The following is a 21013-nucleotide window of genomic DNA, read 5'->3' as shown; positions in this document are numbered from 1 at the left end:
CATGGCTTTTATTTTTGGAGTTATTTTTCCAATTTGTTGCCTTTCTCTAAATGACAGTTTTGTTATTGTTTAGTCATTTCAGTCATGTAGACACTCCGCCACCCCATTTGGGGTTTTCTTGGCAAAGATACTGAAGTGATTTGCCATTTCCTTCTCCAGCCTGTTTTACAGATGAGGAAACTGAGGCAAACAGGATTCAGTGATTTGTCTGGGGTCACACAGCCATTAAGTGTCTGAGGATGGATTTGAACTCAAGAAGATGAGTCTTCCTGACTGCAGACCTGGCACTTCATCTACCATGCCACCTAGCTGCCATAAATGACAAGAGTTATGTTAAATGACTTGTTAGTAGAAAAAAGTGAAATATGACTTTGTTCTAGAATCTAGGTAGTGTGGCCTTTTGACTGAGCCCAAGTTTTACGGACCAAATCCTTTTATTAAGGGGATTTGTTCTGTGGAGTTTGGATTCAGTCAAAGGGCTGCACTTGAGAACCTAGGGGCCACATGTGGCCTTGAGGCCGAAAGTTCCCCGCCCCTGTTCTAGATACCTAAGGCCCTCTCTAAATTTCTAATGTTTTAATTTGGCAATTGAAATCCAAGAGTGGGGCAAATGCTTGGCACACAAGATGATCTACAAGGAAGATTGATTGTTGGCTTAGGTCAAAGCCTGACTCCTAGACTCATTTTTGCTATTAACTCACTAACTAGTTGACTTTGAATAAGTCATTTCATCTCTGGTCCTCAGCGTCCTCATCTGTAAAATGGAGAGATTTAGACTAGAAAATCCCCAAAGTACCTTTCAGCTCTGCTATTCCATAGATAATGAAATCAAGGCCTTTGTGATTTGCTGTGGCTGCGAAGCTGAGATCTGCTGCCAAGACTGCATCATGTCTTGTCCCTAGAGCTTGGCTGCACCAAAGTCAAATCAAGGCCATTTACTCAGCAGACCTAGCTGGATTACAAGGGTCAGCTTGTATCCTGAGACTTTCATATGGTTGATGGATCTTCCCTCACCCAAGATTTTGGTCCCATTTAGTGTGTTTTTAAAAGGAACTTTATACTGCAGAAATACCTGCAAGCAACCTGTGACTGCCTTTTTTTGTTGTTGTTTAGTTGGTTAGTCACATCTGACTCTTTGTGGCCCCATTTGGAATTTTCTTGGCAAAGATACTAGAGTGGTTTGCCATTTCCTTCTCCAGCTCATTTTACAGATGAGGAAACTGAGGCAGACAGGTTAAGTGACCTGCCCAGGGTCACACAGCTAGTAAGTGTCTGAGGCTGGATTTGAACTCAGGTCCTTCTGACTCCAGGGCCAGTATTCTATCAAGTCAGCCACCTAGCTGTCCAGTCTGTGACTGCCTTTACCTTTTACTTAAGAAAGACTGGACATTCCATGCTTCTGACATCTGTTTATGGAGGGTGACCAGGTTTTCATCTGACTCTTTGGGACTCATTAAAACATTGTTCCTCTCAGTGGTATACTTTCATCTATATGAAGCATTGGAAAAAAAAAAGGTGGATAAAGCAACTTTGGGTTCTTAAGGATGATTTCTTTCTCAGAGGATATATGAACAGACCATTCCCCCAGTCCTAGATCTAGCCTCTTGCCTTTTTCATGTAATGTTGTCTTGACCAATGTCAGTTTTGCAGTGATGCAGTTAGTACAGTGTAACCAAGCCCCACCATAAAATAATGTCATAAAATCCTACTGTAATGTCAGTAAAGCAACAATAATCATAGTTATTGACTGAGGCCTGTTTACTGTGTCTATATGAACCTGAATGCCCACATAACATTTTCTCCTAACATCATGTTTTTGTTGGCCCAATGACAAAGCTAGGTTGGGGCTTGCCTATTAAGCTATTCTTAAGAAAGAAATATTTTTTTTTAAACCACCAGGACTGTGAAAATCAATTTGCTTATCCAGGTAGAAAGCCTTTTCCCCATACTATAGAGAAATTTAGGAGCAGGGGTATGTTCAGGTTCCTGATAAGGGGAGCTCAAATTATTGCAAAGTGTTAGCATTCACCGCTCACTGGAGATCTACAAGAAAGTCCCTTAATCTCTTCATGCTTGTGTCTCTGTTTATAAACTGGCAGTGAAAATAGCATCATAGGGATATGACTTGAGATACAATAAATACGAATGTGCTTCCTGAGAAAATCATTCACTGTAATTTACATATGATTCAAAATCATATCTCTGTTCATCCTAAAGTGAAAGTACTTGTGTTGTAGATGGACTTACCCTCATTACCCAGACTAGATTAATTCATGAGCTAACGTTGAATGACTATAGGATCAAATACCAAGAGCTATAGTCTGGAGACATTTTCCATCATATCTAAATAATTTTCTCATTTCACAAATTGCTAATCTGTAGAACACATATGGTACCTTTTGAAAGCAAAATATTTTTGCAATGTCCAGAAATGCTCCTTATATACAACAGGTGTTCTTACTTAGAGGAGTAAGTTTGGTTTGGGGACAGTTTTGATCAGTGATCTATCAGCCTTTACTTGAACAAAATATTTCAGGGGCAGTATGTTCCATGGACTAGAAATCATATTTGTAATTAAAATAGCATCACAATCAGCTATCAATTTAAAATCTTGGATAAATTCTGAAAAAAAAATTTTCCTGTCAAGCTTTAAATTTTGCCACCTGATCTCCGAATGTTTCCAATATGTGATGTTTCAAATAAAGAAATTAGTTGCAAATACGTAATCTTTAATTTGAATTTGTATGCCAGGTAGGTATCATCAACTCTTAGAACTGAAATTTTGCTACACTCCCTTATCACAGAAACACCACTAAGAATTTGGTATTAACCAGGGTGTCAATTCTAATTTGTTCCCCTAGAGCTCTTTCTGTAAATACACTTAGGTCTTTTGCAAACAGGATTAAAAACTGAACAGCTCTAAAATTATAATCCCATCCCACCTATTTATATACTGGCCCTAGAACAATCATTAACCTCTCCAAGGTGGTGATTTTGTTTTGAATAGCATGGAAATTAGCCTGCCTCCCTCTCTTACTTCCTCCTGGGAATCTGGCTGAATTCACTACAGCTTTCAAATGCCTTAGTCCTTAATAATATGTTATAAATGTGGGGAGCAGGCTTGCCTCTCTTTGACTTTTCCTTTATCTTTAGTATTTTTATTCAGTTTTATTTTTTTAAAAAGAAAGAAAATATAACCTTTAAACTCCTCTCATTAAGGTGGCTATTTAAAAAGCACAAAGATCAGGAAGTCCAACTTCCCACAGCAATCTCAAAACTGCTGTGCTCCATCCGTTTCTTTTAATGTCTCCGATCATACTGCCCTTGGCCATGTGACAGGCGCACTGTAAGAGTCAATAAGTGGGTAAGTTCAATTGCTGTGGTAACTCAGAGTCACCTTTTATGTGAGGTGTTGCCTAAATCAGATTTCTGCATAGTCACATATATCTCTGATTCTGCTGAACTAGCTTCTTTTCCATTAGCTCTTTTTGTTTCCTTTAAACTAAATAGAAGGAACACTATGCTCAACTGAGCCATAACACTAGACGCCAGTCAGGGGGTTATTTTTATAGTTGTGAATATACAGCTTCTTGAAATTGTTCAATGGACAGATAGATTGCAGCACATCATGGTGTGCATTTTGAATAAGGAAGGTGTTGTTTTAATTTGCCATTACCTCATCAGAAATATCTTTGAGAAGCATTCTACATAATGAATTGCTCTGTGAAAAACGAGTTCTCTTTCAGGGCCACTAGAGGGCATGCAAAAATCATTTTCCTTACCAATTCACTAGGAAATGCTTTCTTCTGTTTACCAGATGAGTAAGTAAATGTCTTTATTATGTAGCTAACACGCATATAAGACACATTTCAGTTTGCAGAAGCTGACTTTCCTCTTTGCTTATACCCATGTTTTTTCTCAGATTTCACTGGCTACACCCAACATTGCAGTGGAAAATGCTTTTGGCACGCTTCAATTCCTTATTTTATGTATCTCCTTCTCCTAATCCCTGGTCAGCAGATATCTCCTTACCCCACCCCTCTGCCCCCACCCCACCCCCACCCTGCCCCCTTCTGTGAAATTAAACCTCTAAGCAGCTGCTTTCATTCATAGGACATTCTGAAAGTGCTAGTCTGTTTTCATATGGTTACTTTTGTATCCATTGAGAAAAGATTAATGGCTGGCACACTTCTCTATCCTAATCAGACCAGATTCAGCATGCTTTCCTGACTTGAGTTTTTGGTTGTTTTGCTTAAAATCTTATTCACGTGTATCTTCCACTATTTATAAAACCTTGGCAGGTTATTCAGCACAATTGTGCTTTGCTTTTAATTAAGCCTTCTGTGATTTGCATCTGTTTACCAATAAGCCTTTTTTTAAAAGATAGCTTTATAACAACATATTTTCTAAAATTCATGGATCATGAATTTTGAATGCTTTGCCTCATTTGAAAAGAAATTCCTCTTTGAGAAACTGCCTCTCTGCTTTCTTATTAAGCCTTAATTCAGTTGTAATCAACAAAACTCTGAACTTTGCTTCTATTTGAGTTAGGAAGTCAGTGTATTAAGTTTTGTTTTGTTTTTTTTTCCTTTCACAGGATATAATAATATGTAGGCAGATCAAATATAAACACCAAACAAGCTTCTTTCATTTTGTTTCTGAAAAGTAAGGAGTAGACATGGTGGAAAGGGAACCCATGTCCTTAGAATCAGGAAGACAGGTTTAAGTCTAACCTCTGATACATACTAGCTCTATGACAATGGACAAGTCATTTATGTGCTTAGTGTCCCAACCGGGTCTCTGAGGGGCCTATATCAGTTAGAGGAATTTTCTCATGGGGACTTTTCCATACTGATGAAATAATTATTTATTAAAAGAAAAAAAATTGATTTTTTTTCTCCTTTGGTTGAGTAAAACATGTCTTTAGAACACATTTTCCCTAATATTCCCTGAAATTTTTCCGTAACCAAGACTTTAAAAAAGAGAGAATAGTTATTTCACCATTCAGATAGGAATAAGTATTCCTCAAAGACCAGTGAGGTTGAATTCAAAATTTGAATAAGATAAAGGAAATCAAACTTTAAACTGTACATTTCTTACTTTTCTAAGAAAGTCGATCTGAAAATTTTCAAGCACTGGTTAGCACCTAAAACCACTACCAGCCAATCAAAATGCTCTGTGTCAGGTATGGGGGGTTTGGTATTGGCTTTGTCAATAACCATTCTGCTTGACTTTTTGGTACAAGAAGAATGACTATAGAAAACAACTTTGCTCTCCTAGTTTGCATAAAATATGTTCTGGCATTGTGCTTCTCTCTCCATTAGACTCTCTTTAGAGGGAAAGAAAGATTTTTGCCTGGCAAATGAAGGCAAAAGTTATTATTTCAAGCCATATGACTAGCAACCAAGAATATTGCACTTCTTTTCTGTTGTTACCTCTTTGTATTTTTAATTTTATTCACTGTCTCTTTCTGTTCTACTGGCTGCCCTTCGGGATAGGCTGACCTCTGCTCTCCGTATGACATCCTGCACTTGGATTTTCGTCACATTCGAAAGACTGTTGACACTCTGCTGGCACATGGGGAGAAACCCCCACAATCAACTTCTACCCTTCGCTCCAGGGACCTTATAGGCTTTTGTCTTGTTCACATATTCTTTGTAGTGTTGATGTATATTACTTATCACTGGAATGCTCTGTTGCCATAATCTGTTCACTCACATGTGCGTTTAAACATTCTGCTTTATCTAACTTTTTACAGGTACTTTTCACTTCTTCCTTTGCCTTGCAAACTTCCACTCCTGTCATCTTTTCAATAATCTCAGAAGTATGAGCCAAGATATTTTCGTATTAAGTTTTCAGGACAGAACTTCTAAATCAGAAATGACATTAAAGATCTCTCCCTCCCCCTCTTTTCGATCACGTTTAGTTTACTATGTCCATGTGATATCAGCAGCATTGCTGTGATGGATTTTTCCTGATTTATTGCTTTGAAGTGCCTGAAAACATACCTGGGTAGAAAAAAAAAAGGATTCTGCTTTTTTTTTTTAAAAAAAAAAAGGGAAAAAAACAAAGGCACTAAGGTGATTCTTTATATTAATATTTTTCCTTTGAGCCGGTACTGAACAAGGACCATAGTGCAGGGTTAGGAAGGGAAGTGCTTTTTTTTGGTGCTGCTGTCATTCAGAAGTGCAAAACCAAGGCCTCAGTCCAAAGTGATCCTAAAATTCTTCAAGAATGAAGAACACAGATTGACCCATTTTTAAAAGCCCACCCAGGGAATTGCTCTATCTCTGGGAATACATCTGGATTCTTCTCCCTTCTCTAGGTATGGGGAATGTGTAGAGTTATTGCCAGCGTACCAAGCCTGAACATGTTATATTGTCAGGGAAAGACCCCTAAATAGAAAAGCTCTAGGGAATTGGAATTAGCCGTTAAAGTATTAAATGGTGGAATTTGCTGGCACAAGGGCCTTCCTTTATTGTTAAGCCTGTCCTAAGACTCTTGACAGCTACTATTACGAAGCCATTGTGGGAAGGAAGAGTTGACAGAGAAGTGGGGGACCACACTATTTCTAAGAAACATTTTTATGCACAGTGATGATTTTGCATTTGAGTACTTCACCTAATAATCAGATTAGAAAAAGTGGGTCCTGAATTCTGCAGGTCCAGAATATGACCCATTTGGAACATCCTTAGTCCTGAGTTTTCAGTATTATTCCAGGATATAATAAGATTAAGAAAAGAAAGACCTCTCAATATTGGAATGTTCCTTAAACACATGAATTCTAATAGATATTCACTGATAAATTATTTTAATCTTTTACTAGATTTATAGGATGTCACCTTAAGTGCATTGTCCATGGAGCAACTCTGTAAAGGTGATTAAAGAAAAAAAATGTAATCCATAGCTATCCAAAATTCTAAGAATGTCTTCTTGGAGAAAATGAAAAAATGCCATACTATATAAAAAAAAGGAAGTTGAATCCTGTTGATCTAAATTCCATTTCTACTTGTGGTCTGTAGCTATTATTTTATATTACTACCAAAGTTGTAATTTACTTCCCAAATTTAGAAAAGATGGCAGTAATTCTCCATTAAGGTGAAGTCTTAAGCTGACCAGAAGGATAACCAATCTTCTGGTAGAGTTTCCAGGAAAACATCCCTCTGAATAGTACCACCTGATATGATTCAAAGGAGAGATTTACAGAGCTTTCTTGCCACCCAGTCTGATCAAACCCAGATTATATTGCAGAGGAGAATGGCTAGTGCTCTAATAGAAAAAACTACTATGACTGAGTCTTGTTGTCATCTTACTAACAAGGCTTCCCTTTCTCTCATGAAAACTAGGTGTTGATTGGAAAAACCCAGGATTTTAAAAAATCATCTAGCCTTGTTTTATACTTGAACAGCATAACCAATAGGCATACCAAATTGTATGACCTTGTAACCCAGTTCTGTACCTAGCACAGAATCATGAACCTTCAGGTGCTTAATAAATGCTTTTTTGAATGATATTTCAGAGTTTTTATTGGTGTATCAGTAGCTTTACACAAAATGTAGCCAGAGCAACCCTCAGTGGTTATAACAATTTGATATTGTGAAGCCACACAGTGTCTCATCCACCATCCCTGTGAGAGAAGGTATGTTGGTGCTACTTACTCTCTGAGGTTTTGATGGATAGTGGGTTTTTTTTCAGAAGCAGTGTAGTGTATTGTAGAGGAAGCTTAACATGGTACCCTTAGGTCAGAAATGGAATGAATTCTTCTGTCCACTGCTGTTAAAAATGCTAAAACCTATTCTTTTTCCTCTCTAATGCTACGTCTCACCAACTCATATGTCTACCATTTAACCACTTTGAATGGTACATGTACAGAGCTTACTGTCCTACTGAGTGTGAAAGCTTTTTAGAGATTTGGTGGCTTTATTTTTTTATTTTACTTTTATGGAAAAGGGACCACTTTCCAATCCCTCCTCTTAATGCTTCCTTTTTTTCTTCTTATAGTGCCAGAACCTAAGATACAGTAAGCTCTTCTCTTGCCTGTTTCTCCAGTCTTTTTATATGACATTTGCTAAGGATGCCTCCTTCTAGTGACAGTGTTTATAAGTCTGTAATTATGACCCACCCACAGTTCTCCATCTTTTATGAATATTCAGAAGAAAAGATATAGGGTCTTATTCACTTATACCTTGCAAATATTAGGCACCAAAGGTGCCCAAAACATATTTTTCTCTGGAAGTAGAGTATGGTCTAGGGATCATTCCCTTCCATTATTTGACTCAGGTAAGACAACACAGCAGGAATGATAGGGACATAGATGAGTAAAAGAATTTTGATAGATAGTTTCTATTTGATTACAAGTAGGGAATGGAATTCAAGAAATTTCAGCTTGAATTATCTTTCCAGAATGCTTCCAGAACTCTAGCTGACTCATGACAAAGAGTAGGTTCTCATGAATACGTATGGAATTTTAAGACCATGGAATGATCATGGTGTAATAGGTGACCAAACCCCTAAAATGAGCTAAAATCAGGATGTTACTTTTGAAGGTTGTACTTCAGGTACTAGTCTCTTGGGTTCCATTTTGTTTAATACTTTGAACCAAGGCAGTGACTCTTTACATATAATTCATTATTTCTTTTTTTCTCATGGAGTTACAAAATTACCAGTGTAAGTAAACCTAATTTGGGCACTGGGGTTTTTAGTATCACTTAAGATTTACATAAATGGCCTCATTTGCCTCATCATTCAGTAGTTAAGTATTTTTTTCTTCTAAACTTACTGTGTATTTATATATTTGAGTAGGTATTTAATAAATGTTTATTGATTAATCAGACTTTTTGTTCAGATTCATCATTTTAGTGTCTGGGCAGACTCAAATTATTAGGATATTTTTATTATCTTAAGAATGAAATTTTTAAAGGTTTATAAGCTGGGTTAAAGTCACTTATTTATATCATCAGGGAGAATGCTTTGATAAGTTTGTATGAACTTGAATATATTTAATTTTATGTGTTGCCTTTCTTTCTGTCTGTGTCAGCAGTTGGCTTCTGAACTCTCCAGACGCTTCAAATAGAAGTGCCAGGGGGCGATTTTTATTAATCTTCTTATTTGAACAGGCAATGGGAATTGTGTGTATTATTTGAAAATCCTAATGAAATATACATATTCATATATGTATTCTGTGTATCAGGAGAAGTTGCTGCTATTCTGCCACAGTATTTATTTGATTCTCTGGGACAGGAAGTCATGTGTGACCTGTAGTCATAATTCGGCAGAGTATGCATGGTGTTATTTAGCTTGCCTAGCAGCATCTGATCTGACATCTTGCCTCCTGGCTTCATGGTCCTGCTGTTTCCACTGAGCCAACCCATTTCCTACTGCTATATACTTGGGAGTTCTTTCCACTACAGGAGCTTCTTGGACATCAATGACCATCCGCGCCTTGGCTGTGTCTTTGTAGCATCTCTCCCATGTGCCTTATTTCTAGTAGACTCTTCAGAAAGCCATCCCTCGTGTCTCTGCTAGCAGCAAAGCTTGCCTGAGAAGTTGGACAAAATTACTCTTTCTCTGAAAGGCTTCCCTTCTTCTCATGCCTCCCTCAACATTTCCTTGTGCATGGCACTGGAGAAAGGCCACTGGACCCTGGAATCAAGAGACCTGGGTCCAATTCTGGCTCTGATACTTCCTAGCTGTGTGACATTGAACGATTCATTAACCGCTCTGAAAACCCCAGTTCCACATGTGTGACATGGAGTTAATAATATTTGTTAGGAGCTTCTTTGCAGGTTTGTTGTAAAGGCAGTGATTTATGAACCTCAAAGCTCTCTTTGCTAGTGAATTGTTATAATTTCTAAAAATTATCAAACTATAATACATTGCTGAAAATCTCTGCAGTATTTATTGTGAAAGATGTGGGCCTTTCTCACCCCATTCTTATAAAAGCTAGCCCTGTTTTTTAAGGAAAAGTCATCAGTAACATTAGTTTATGTCTATAAAGATTCAGCTTTTGACATTATGACCCATAATCAGTCACTGAGAGATAGTAATAAGAATGTGGCATCCTAAAAAAGCACACATGTTAAGACTTACAAAGCACTTCCTAACAACAACCTTAAGAGATAGGTTGTAAATAAAAGTGTTGTTGTCCTCGCTTCCTGGATAAAAAAACTGAGATCAAGTAATGGGATTTGTTGATAGTCACACAGCTGGTAAATATTGAAGCCAGAGCTGCCAGGTAATATCCAGCACATATATCCCCTGCAGCCACGCTCCCTTGTAGAAGAGTAAGATGGCTTGGACTTGGACTTTCCCTTGACAATATAGCTGGGTCTCTTTTGGTTTTTGATTTTATGCTATGTGCTTGTTTCTGTATGTAGTCGGTCCTACTGTTTAGTTGTTTGACTTACGATCGTGTGGCCTTTTGTTCTTATTCATTTTTTTTAGTGCTCATCAGCTGGCCCACAAATATTTTTTTTTAGCTCAGCTCACGGTTGAGTATCCAGCAGTGTTTTAATTTTCCAACCCCAGTGCAATAACTTTCCAGCTAAGAGCTCCTGTGCTTTGGCTTCTGTGAAATCTCCTTACTTGTAGTGTTTTTACCCACTGATTTACCTGCTTTTCTTCTCTTGTTTTTCTGTCTTCAACATTTCAAGGAGTGGACTAAGTGCCCACATTTTCCACAGACAGTGCCCCAAATAGGTTCTTTAATACTGCAGCCTGTGATGCCCTTGAGGCTTTTCCTCTAATCAGAATGTCCTTTCTCCTTGGCGGGCAGACAAAGGGAGACATAGAAAGTTCAGCAAACTATTTGCCCTCAGTTAGGACTGAGGGAAAGGAGAGCTGAATGTTCTTCCTCCACCTAGCTACCTCTCAGCCCTCTCTCCTCCCTCATTATTCTCTGCTTCCTGTCTCTCCCTGGCTGAGAAGTGTCAGGTTGCTGACTTCTCATTACTTTTCCATTCTTGGGATAAGGCTGTGTATTAAGAAGGCAGAATTTATAATTTCAAAGAGAATCTCATATACGTCTGAAAGGTTCGGAACCACAGGATATAAGGAATTCTCTAGGTAGAAGGCAGAAGGATTAAAGCATGTATTTAAACTCCACAGTAACAGACCCACAAACCAGTGTCCCCATTTTGATATTTTGATCAAAAGCTTCCAGGCCCAGTAAGTCCGCCTCACAAGAGTAACCAGGAGGCCACAGAGAAGCATGATGGTATAAGGCAAAATCGTGTACATGCTTCCCTCTCCGGTAAGAAGATTACCCACTGGCCTCAAGTCCTTGCTTAGCACTCCTCGCTCCACACGTGGGTCAGCTCCGCTACCGGCAGCTCCTGAGTCAGCTTCAGCTGTAGGCGTCTCTGGCTCCAACCGGAAAAGGAAAAAGGATCTTCAAGCTGTCCTCTCCCCTCGTATAGAGTTTTTGACATCATCAAGCGCTGCCTGAATGACCAGGGCCGATTGGTTCTTGAGTTGGCCCCTCCCCCTAGCGTAGACTAGGTTAACACCCAATAGGGTGTGGCTCTGGAGTCAACACCTCCCCTCAGCCAGCCCCATGACTCATCACACAGGAAGTTCTCTGTTCCGAGGAATGGTCTCTGGGCTTCCTGCCCCAGAAGAGGAGCACCAGGCCCAGCACCCAATGAGATAAACTGAGCCACCCGAAGAAAACAAAGGTCATTCTGGTCACGCTCCACCCCTTGTGCTCTAGGATACAGGCTGGAGAAAGGAACCTGGCTCTATTAGCTGGCTAGTTGCCAGATCTTTCTTTACTCTGGACCAGAAGTTGTTAGATCCCAATTTAAAACTGTTAAGAAGTTTCTAGATGTAAAAATCATTTTTCAGTACTTCCACCTTACTCACTGTCTCCTCACAAAGGAATGCAACTATTTATAAAATAGGAATAGCTCGCATTTATATAAGAACTTTATACTTTACAAAATACTTTTTTTCAGAACAACCCTGTATGACAGATGATACAAAGTATTATCCCTCTTTCAGGGTGCTCATCTAAAACCCATACAATTTTGCTCTGGAAATTAGGATCAACCAGAATGAACAAGGTTTTCACTAACATTTATTTTCTGTAGCAGATTTAGTTGTTGAGTTGTGTTCACATCATTTCACTGAACTGTTATAATATTGTGCAGCTAGCCATTGTCAAACTGGGCGCAGACAAAAGTAATTTGTTCTATTACATCCTGGTCATTTATTTTCTTTATTGTGTCAGGATGAGATTGAGTTTCCAAAGCAAATCAGAACAATAGGACTTGCAAATTCTGATTTTTTTAAACAAAAAAGCATGACATTGGCCTTGTTTAAATGTGAACTCTCTAAATATAACAAATAATTGGATTTTTTACCATCTTGATAGCTAAAAATCCCAGGAGGTCCATTCTGTAAGCTGGGAAGCTTTGGCAGTGTTGACTTGCATCAAAGCAAAGTTATAATTCCCTGAATGGAACAGTAAGAAATACATTTTGTAGTCTAGCTCCCTAGTCTGATCCTCTTAGAGCTATTTCTTGGAGCCAAGGTAGAATGACTTTAATCCCATACTCTGATTATTTCCACAGCCAATGAGAAATCCTTAGAGGAGCCTCAGGTAGCTATTAGATTTGAAGGTACTTCAGCCCTAATGCCCAGTCACCCCTTCATTGAATTCCTCTGCTCTTCCTCCTGGTCATGTGAATGCTCACCTGCTAACCTCTCCTCCTCAGTCTGCAGTCCCACCCCTTAAATTATGTTGCTCTGGGCTTGAGAGTCACGTGTGAAAAGGATTCATATCTGGCTTTTTCATTTTTCCTTTAAAAAGAACAATTTCTTTGTTTAGATTAGAATAATTCTGCCTGTATAAGTTGGCGTAATCACTTTTTGGAAAACATTGAGGTTTGCTGTGATTTCCAGATACTGGTTGTCACGTAATAAATTAGCTTCTTATCTCTTACATAATTAGATTGATTTCTTATGTAAGTGTGTGACTGACAGTCACAAAATTAATGCCTGATCACTGGACTCTGCCTAGTTTGGAAACAAGATGTTCCATGAAGCATTATGTGTACTCTTTCTGTCTCCGAGGTCACAGGTAATGTGATAAATTGATAAAGTGATGGTGAGGACTGATCTGTTTTTTCAGTGTGTGTGTGTGTGTGTGTGTGTGTGTGTGTGTGTGTGTGTGTGTGTGTGTACATACTTGTATTTCTATTTGGTTACGTAAAATTCTTATATCCAGGCCTTATGCAGGTCTTTGGGGCTCTCAGAGCACCCCAGAGAATGTGAATATTTTTAGGTGCTTTAAGAGGAGCAATATGAAGGCTCAGAAGAAATGTTTGCCCACATCTTTAAAAGTCTTCAGTCCTCAGACTTGGCAACACCCTCAGCAGGGCCCAGTAAATTAAACTTTCTAGGCCTAGTCTGTAGAGTAGTGAACGACACCATGGTCTGTTTCTCTGACCATCACCAATACAGGCCTAATAATCAATGGAAAGTCAGGGTTTTAGTCCACTTTTATTGTAGCCCTAAGTTGTTTTACCTTTCAAGTAGTGAGAAGAACCCTGGATTTGGAGGCAGAAGACCCAAGTTAAAGTCATTTTCTAGCCCTCAGCACCTACAGGACCCTGGACAAGCACCTTGCCTGCCTAACCTCTCTGCAGCTTGGTTTCCTTATTCATAAAATGAAAGGGTTTGACTAGATGAGCTGTATGGTCCCTCTCAGCTCTAAATCCAATCATATCTTAAATCAATAATAATTATCAAGGGCTTGCTACAACAATTAGCATAAAATTATGAACACAGTTTGTCAGGGTTCTTCCCTTCCCCACCTCCCTTACCCAAATACTCCTCACACTTCGAACAAAACATTCTATGGTGATAATATCTGTTTCAGCAAAGAATTAGAAAATTAAGAAACTCCTTAAAACTCCTGCAATTTTTTTATAACTTCTGTATTCTCAATCAAGGTGTTTAAACAGATTTTCTTTTCTTAAAAATTATATTTTCAGGAAGTTGTTCCTCTTAACTTAGAAAAATGTAAAGTTTATTTATACTATAGACTTGGAACAAGTTCTGTAGAAGCAACATGGGCCTATAGGAAAGAGCCCTGGAATCCCAGTCACTCCCTGGCGCTGCCACTCTGGGAAAGCCTTCTCTTTGAGTCTCAGTTCCCTAAAGGGGAGATAAATCATAGCTGAATATTGATGATCATGCACTTTATGGGATTTTAAAAATTTTAGTTACTATATATCAGTCAAACATTTACTAAGCTCCTACTATGAGCCAGTCATTGTGTCTTTACTGGGAACACAAAAAGAGGTAAAAGACAGTCCCTGCCTTCAGAAAACCCAGGATCTGATAAGGGAGCCAAGAAGCAAACAAATACGTACAAACAAGTTATACATAGGATAAATAGAAAACACGTGTTTTTAAATAGAAATATTGCCTATCCTACTGTATTCTTTTTCATTTGACAGCCCTGGCTATCTGGTCTAGGTTTCCTCTGCATAGAACTTACTCCACTCCACTAAGGATCTGTGTTACACAAGTTTTCATTTAACATGAGGCTAACTAAATGAATAGGATTTCTTTAGGTGTCTCCTCAGCTTAAAATCAAATGCTTATGATCATTAGGCCTAGGCCCTGGGGTGGGGGAGGCATAATCTGGACTCTTACACATTCATTTTAGCAGATGTTTATGAAGTATTGGGTACTGAGCTAAATACCAGGGATACAAACATAAAAATAGCCTCTCACCTCAAGGATCTTGTATCCCATTGGGTGAGAAAGAAATAAAGAAAAGTAATTTCAGGAGAGAGAGAGAGAGTCTAACAACTGGGACCTTTCTCCCTTTCCCTGTCTTACCCCACCCTGTTCCACTTTCTTCTTATGTTCCTTCATATTTCCATCCCACATATATACTGATGAATCTCACTTTAAAAGCCCTCTCTGTAGAAGAAGTAAAGCCTATAAAGTTAATAAAATGAGGTAGAGGAGGGAATGGGGCAGGCAATTATTTTTATCACAAAAAGATTCATTGTTCCACAGAAGGCTTGGGGACAGGGTTGTTTTAATTTGTAAGCAGGCCTAGTGTGCTTAAAATACTTAATTGTTGAACCGGAAACTAGATCTACTTGAGACTTTGCCTGAGCTCTCGTTTATGGTGCCAGGTGCGATATATCTACACATGCTATATGCCTCTTACTTGGTTTCTAAAGTTAGCTTAAATAGGCAGTAATTTTGCCTGTGTCTATAATCCGTGGCTGGGGGAATTTTCCTGGCGAGTGTTTCTAAGTTGGAGTTTTTTCTTAATTCCTCTGGGCCTCACTTTCCTCATCTATAAAATGGAGATAATTATTATTCCCGTTAAAACCAACCAGATCGATTTATACCGATAGTCATAACCATAACAACTTAGTATGGTATTCCTGTTTTGGTGGAATGTGTGCTGCTCATGGCTCTTTCGTCCCCACTAGATGTTCCTAACAACCCTATGAAAGGATATCATCCCTTCTTGCTGGTAAGGAAACTGAAGCTCAGGACAATCAAGCAAATCACCCAGTGTCACAAAGAGCCGTCATGACTCCCATTTGGAGAATAGAGCTATAAGGTTTTCAAAATTACCTTCCCCTCAACTCCTATGCATTTGTCTCCTGCCTTCTTTTATAACCAAGTCTGAGAGGTTAAGCATCTTACCGAAGGTCACACAACTAACTGTAGTATCAGAGCCAAGATTCAAACCCAGTCTCTCCTGACCACAAGTCCAACATCTTTCCCACCATATTCCATTGCTTCTGACTAGAACCCAGGTTGCCTACTCAAGTATTCCTTCCATCATTGTCCTACCTACTAGTTGGTCAAGATCTACTTGCTCCTTTGTGTGTTTTGGCCATTGATTATGAATGGCCAGATAGAGTTTACTCTGAAATTGCCCAGTTGGAGTGAGGCAAAGCAGCCATGAATGAAGGCTGGTAAAGTTTAGCAATATTTGGTACACTTGCTTCCAGCTAAGATGGGAGGCTGCTCTTCCCAGCCCTTCTGCTGTGCCTTTTGTCATAGCCGTAGGTCTCAAGGGCTAAGGAAACATCCCCGGCTGAAATCCCATTCCTTCTTTTGAGTTCTGGCACTAAATCAATCCAGGGAAGCCTCCTGGGCTAGACTCTCTCAGCTCCTGTTTCACCAGAGAAATGTCAAACACCTTGTAGCTTTCAGTGGCCAGAGTATTCATGGCCCCTAGGTCCAACTTTGAAGGTAAAGTTAACCTGTTTTTAGCTGTTGTTTTCCAAGACTAAAGTATGAATTTCCTAACTCTCTCATCTTGGGAATTGACAGAGGGGAAAGCTGAGGATGGTGGTTTGCAGCCTGAGCCCCAGGGAGAGGTAATTCTATGTGTGATTTACCATCAAATCCCCTTCATGTTTGATGACAGTGTGGGCAGCACTAAGCAGGCTGGGGCCCTGGCTTTATGAAGTCAGCAGCCTCAGTGGTGACATCAAGTCACATGCACATGTAACTGACAAACTTGAAGAATGGCGCCCATGAATTTCTCTGCTCAGTAAATTTCCCCAATGTGATAATTGGTGAAATGAATAGAACATTTTCTGTGGGATTTGGTAAACTTTTTCCCTTCTAGCTCATCTCATAATTTTGGCAGAACTTAAAATACACACATACATACACACACACACACAGCAAATAGGTTGTCAGCTTTCCTTTTCATATGCCAGTAACATTATTTCAGAGTAGATTGTGTAGCACCTGAAATTTACCTGTTGATATAAGTTTTAAAAGAAAAGTTTATGCCTAAGATTATTGTTGTTTGACCACTTGCAGGACCTGTAGTACAATTCTGTAAAGATAGGGATTTATAACAAATTGGGTTCAGGGAGGCTGAATCCCATAAGGCTGGAGATGTGATTGCAAGATAAGAGATACCTTTTTAGTATCAACAGAAGCTTCTTTAAAGGATAGAGAACCCTTGGTCTATGTTGACTTAAGATAGACCTTCCTGGAGACAGAAGGATTGACCAGAATACTCTTATTTCAAACCCTGGAATTCTAATTGTCTAAAGAAGATTGAATTGTTCTACACTGTTCTATACTGTGAGGCCTCTTGTAAACTCTTTGTGCATTCTATTGAAAGAAATCATAGACATGGAGAGGGACTGAAGGAACAAGCATATATTAACTGCCTGCTGTGTGTCAGGCACTATGCTAAGTGTTATTATCTCATTTCATTTGAGGGCCTTGACCTTAGAATAAGGAGAATGTGTTGTTGGTTAGGCTGGAGAAGTTTTGCTGAAACCGTATTTCCTAATAACGAAAACATGGCCAGAGAGAAGTTTGTTTTACATGTTGTAGGATCACTTCTGTTTATAAAAATGTACGTCAAATTAAAATCATGAGAGGCTCTTCACTTTGCATTATTTCCTTCAGCACACACATATGTGCACAAAGGTCATTCTCTTCAGTGACTAGAATGTAGTCCTTGGGTGCAGCCTTTTGACTGAGTCCAAGTTCTACAGAACAAATCCTTTTATTAAGAAGATTTACTCTGTGAAGTTTGGATTCAGTCAAAGGGCCACACTTGAGGACCTACAGGGCCACATGTGGTCTCAAAGCCACAGGTTCCCCACCTCTGGACTAGATTATAGAAAGTGCGGGAGCAGGGAGGAGCACTGCTCTCAGCATCCCAGGACTTCCAGTCCAGAAAATCTATCCTGCCACCAACCAGTGATAGAGGAGGATCCTGGGGGATGAATATGCTATATGCTTGGAAGATCAAGTTTGGGGTCCAGTTTTTTCCCTCAGGTCTACTTCTTTGTTCTTGTAGTCACAAAATCAATACAAACACACTAGAAAAGGGAAAGAAAAATCTACTTTGATTAGAGACATCAGAAGAATTTGGAAAATGGAAATATCTATTTACAGCTTAAAACATGTCAGCATTGATCTAGATTCCACTACTTAGGTTAGTTCCTAGTTCTTATCTAATCACTAGCCAGCATAGAGCCTGTGGAAAGAGTACTAGATTTGGAATCAAGAGGATCTGGGTTTAAATTCTGACTCTGTTACTACCATCATGGCCATGAGGAAGTCACCTTTCTGGGCCTCAGTTCTTTATCTGCCAAATGAAGAGTTTGGACTAGGATTGAGGAGTTTTAGTATAGCTACAAGGAACCTTAGAAGCCATTCACCCTATGCCCCTTCATTTTGTACATGATGTACATTTTGTACATGCCCCAGGTGAGGAAGATGACTTGCCTACAAGAACACGGGTAACAAGTGACAGAGGCAGGGTGAGAAACAAGGTCCTCCTACTCCTACTCCAGATCCAGCTTTCCTTCCTCTCTGCTGTGCTGCCTTCGATCTTGGAGGGACCCTCTGAATCTAAATGTTATGATCTTAAACCACATCTAAGCATTATGCACTGCTTCCAAAGAGTGTCCTAAGAGGTCAGGGTTTTCACCGTATTACCTAGTCAACCTACAATCTAGATTATTACACTAATTTCTATACTTTGGAACAGACTTTGGCAAACCCAAAATCATCAATTTCTAAGAATTAGACTCGTCCAGTACTGGATTGGGCTGCCTCATGAGGTCAGAGTTATAGGTCTGTCATTGAGAGCTGAAAGAGACATTCCAAATCATCATTCCATATTTTATAGGTGAAAAAACTGAGCCCCCCCACTAACTCTTTCACTAGATGAAGAAGTTAGATGACTATTTGAGGGTCAGGTTGTAAAGGGGATTTGTTTTCAGCTATGGATTGGACTAGATGACCTCTGTGGTCCTTTCTAACTGTCTGAGCTGCTAAAGATATCTAAAATGTCATTTAAAGAAACCAGTAGGTCATACAAGGCCTGGGAAAATCAGTGGAAATCTCTTGGGTTGGAAAAAAGGAGATTTTAAAGACTGGAGTTAGAATTTGCAAGTAAGGAAGTAAATTGACAAACTCACTCAGGTTTTTACAAAGATCTCTGCCTCCTCTCAGGAGGCCACAGTCAGTGCTGTAAATGAAATCAGCACCCCAATCTCCTTGGCCAGATTACTTGGGTAACTTGGACTGGGTAAGTGGCTGTTTGCAAAGCTTTTCTCTGGGAAAGTAAGTTACCTTCTCAATATTTGTAGCCTCAGGCAGATTGTGTCCAATTCAGCCTTTTCAAATAAACATTTTCTAAGCTTTCAGACAGTAAATCCAATTAAGGACGCTTGCAGAACTGCCATCAAAATTGAGAGCAGTATTTTGGGAAAATGAACAAATGTTCTGGGAGTTGAAGGCCTATTTCTACACTGGGGTTACATAAATATGATTATTCCTAACTTTTTCAGTAGTGGGATTAACTTTTTATATGCAGTAACATATGATTAGTAGAATCAGGTCACCAAATGATTCCTTTGCTTTTCTTTTTTTTATTTTTTAGGAAAAACTTTGTCTACCACATCACATCCTTGAGGAAAAAGGCCTGGTCAAAGTGAGCATTACAGTCCAAGCATTATTAGATGTCACTGTAACAAAGGCTTTGTTCACATGAAACCACCATCTCTTCTTTAAATCAACCCAACTTCACCAGAGGTCAAGAACTCTGCTCCTGAATTCAGTTACTCCCTTCCCACAGCACTCCTCCAAATTCTCAATCCAGAAGCGCATTGAAAATACTTCTGCTGGGAGAGGGGAATTCTTCTTTTCACATCTGAAATCCAGCCTAGAGACTTGAAGTGTTACGGCCAAGAACTAACGACCATTGAGAAATGAGCACCTCCAATGTATGGCGCTTTCTTCCTCCCTTCCATATTCACCCGCTGCCTTTACCAAAGCACCGAGGACAGCTGTTTTTGCAGCCAAATGCATTCGTTTTCTTAGTACCAAACTCATACATTTGGGGGGAGGGAGTTAGGGTTTTCACCATCAGATTTTTTCAGGACGTTGCTTCAGACCCATTGCCTTTTAAAAACTATTTAGAACATACAAAATATTTATATAAATATTATTTATTAGTAAGTTGTTATTCATCCTTTGGATGCAAAATGTAAATTAGGAAACTGTATTTTATTACTGCTTTTTTGTGGTTAAACACTTTATTTTAATATTATAAATATTTAGTTATTTTCTATCCTATTTGGTGTGCAGTAGTTCTAGACTTTAGTAATCATGTTTTCTAGTGTATATGATTTTTTAAAAATTCAACAAAAATAGGTGCTTCAATGACAGCTGTTTTCTTGGGGAGGCATTGTTCATATTTTGGTTTGTGGAACATCAGCCTAATTTATATTTCTGCATTCCATTCAATTTCTTACATTCCAGCAGTCCTGTTGTCCCCCATGCTAATAAATTGATTTAAATCAAGAGAGCACCCACAATTTATTTGTAAATAGCTGTGATGATAAAAGGAAAGATTAAACTTGAAGACGAAATGTGAACAACTATTTTTTGGATTGATACTTATTTTTACTATGCACAAGACATTAAACTTTTAACACAGCAATTAGGAGTTAGCATCATGAATCTTGAAATATAATTTTGCACTGTAACCTGTGTAACTTAAAAGAGTTCAGCACTAGAGGCAGACACTGAGAAAACAGCACAAGAAAGTGAAGATAGAAAGTTTACTCTTTAACCAAAAAGGTCTTTAGTGGGCCCAGCAGAAAAAGAGAAGCATTGACTGAGTTGTCAACGTTCATTTAAGGTCCATTGCACCTGAATTCAGTAGAGTGATACTTGTTACAACTGCCATTTTTTTTTAAAAGGAAAAGTTTCTGAGATGTAAAAAGTTTATTTTATTCTATTTTAGTGGGTGGGCTAGGGCGGGGGTGGGGAAGGAAGGGAATTTTTAGGGTTTCAAGGCAATTCTTAAAAGAATGCAAGATTTCTTTTCTTTGTCCTGAAACCTCAGAAATGAATCTCGAGTCCTCAGGCCAGCCACGTGAAGATGCTGCATGTAGACTAAAGGGTGTCTGGTAGAGATAGAAGAGCAAGAAAGCTTAGGATCATAGAATTCTAGATGGAGAACTGGAAGGGCCCT

General features: G+C 38.9%; 1 protein-coding gene across 1 annotated transcript in view; it reads left to right on the top strand.

Annotated features, from left to right (window-relative positions):
• LRCH1 (leucine rich repeats and calponin homology domain containing 1) overlaps window positions 1-20746 on the top strand; it is a 251066-nt gene extending 230320 nt beyond the window's left edge. The window contains exon 19 of the mRNA XM_036747909.1: window positions 19415-20746. Coding sequence (XP_036603804.1) covers window positions 19415-19525 — 111 coding nt within the window. The 3' untranslated portion in view covers window positions 19526-20746. The remainder of the gene's footprint in view (window positions 1-19414) is intronic.
• Window positions 20747-21013: the final 267 nt, after the last annotated feature.

The sequence above is a fragment of the Trichosurus vulpecula genome, chromosome 2, assembly GCF_011100635.1.
Source record: "Trichosurus vulpecula isolate mTriVul1 chromosome 2, mTriVul1.pri, whole genome shotgun sequence".
Lineage (NCBI taxonomy): Eukaryota > Metazoa > Chordata > Mammalia > Diprotodontia > Phalangeridae > Trichosurus > Trichosurus vulpecula.
The sequence above is the reverse complement of the archived record's forward strand: the minus strand, read 5'-3'. Positions and strand labels throughout refer to the sequence as shown.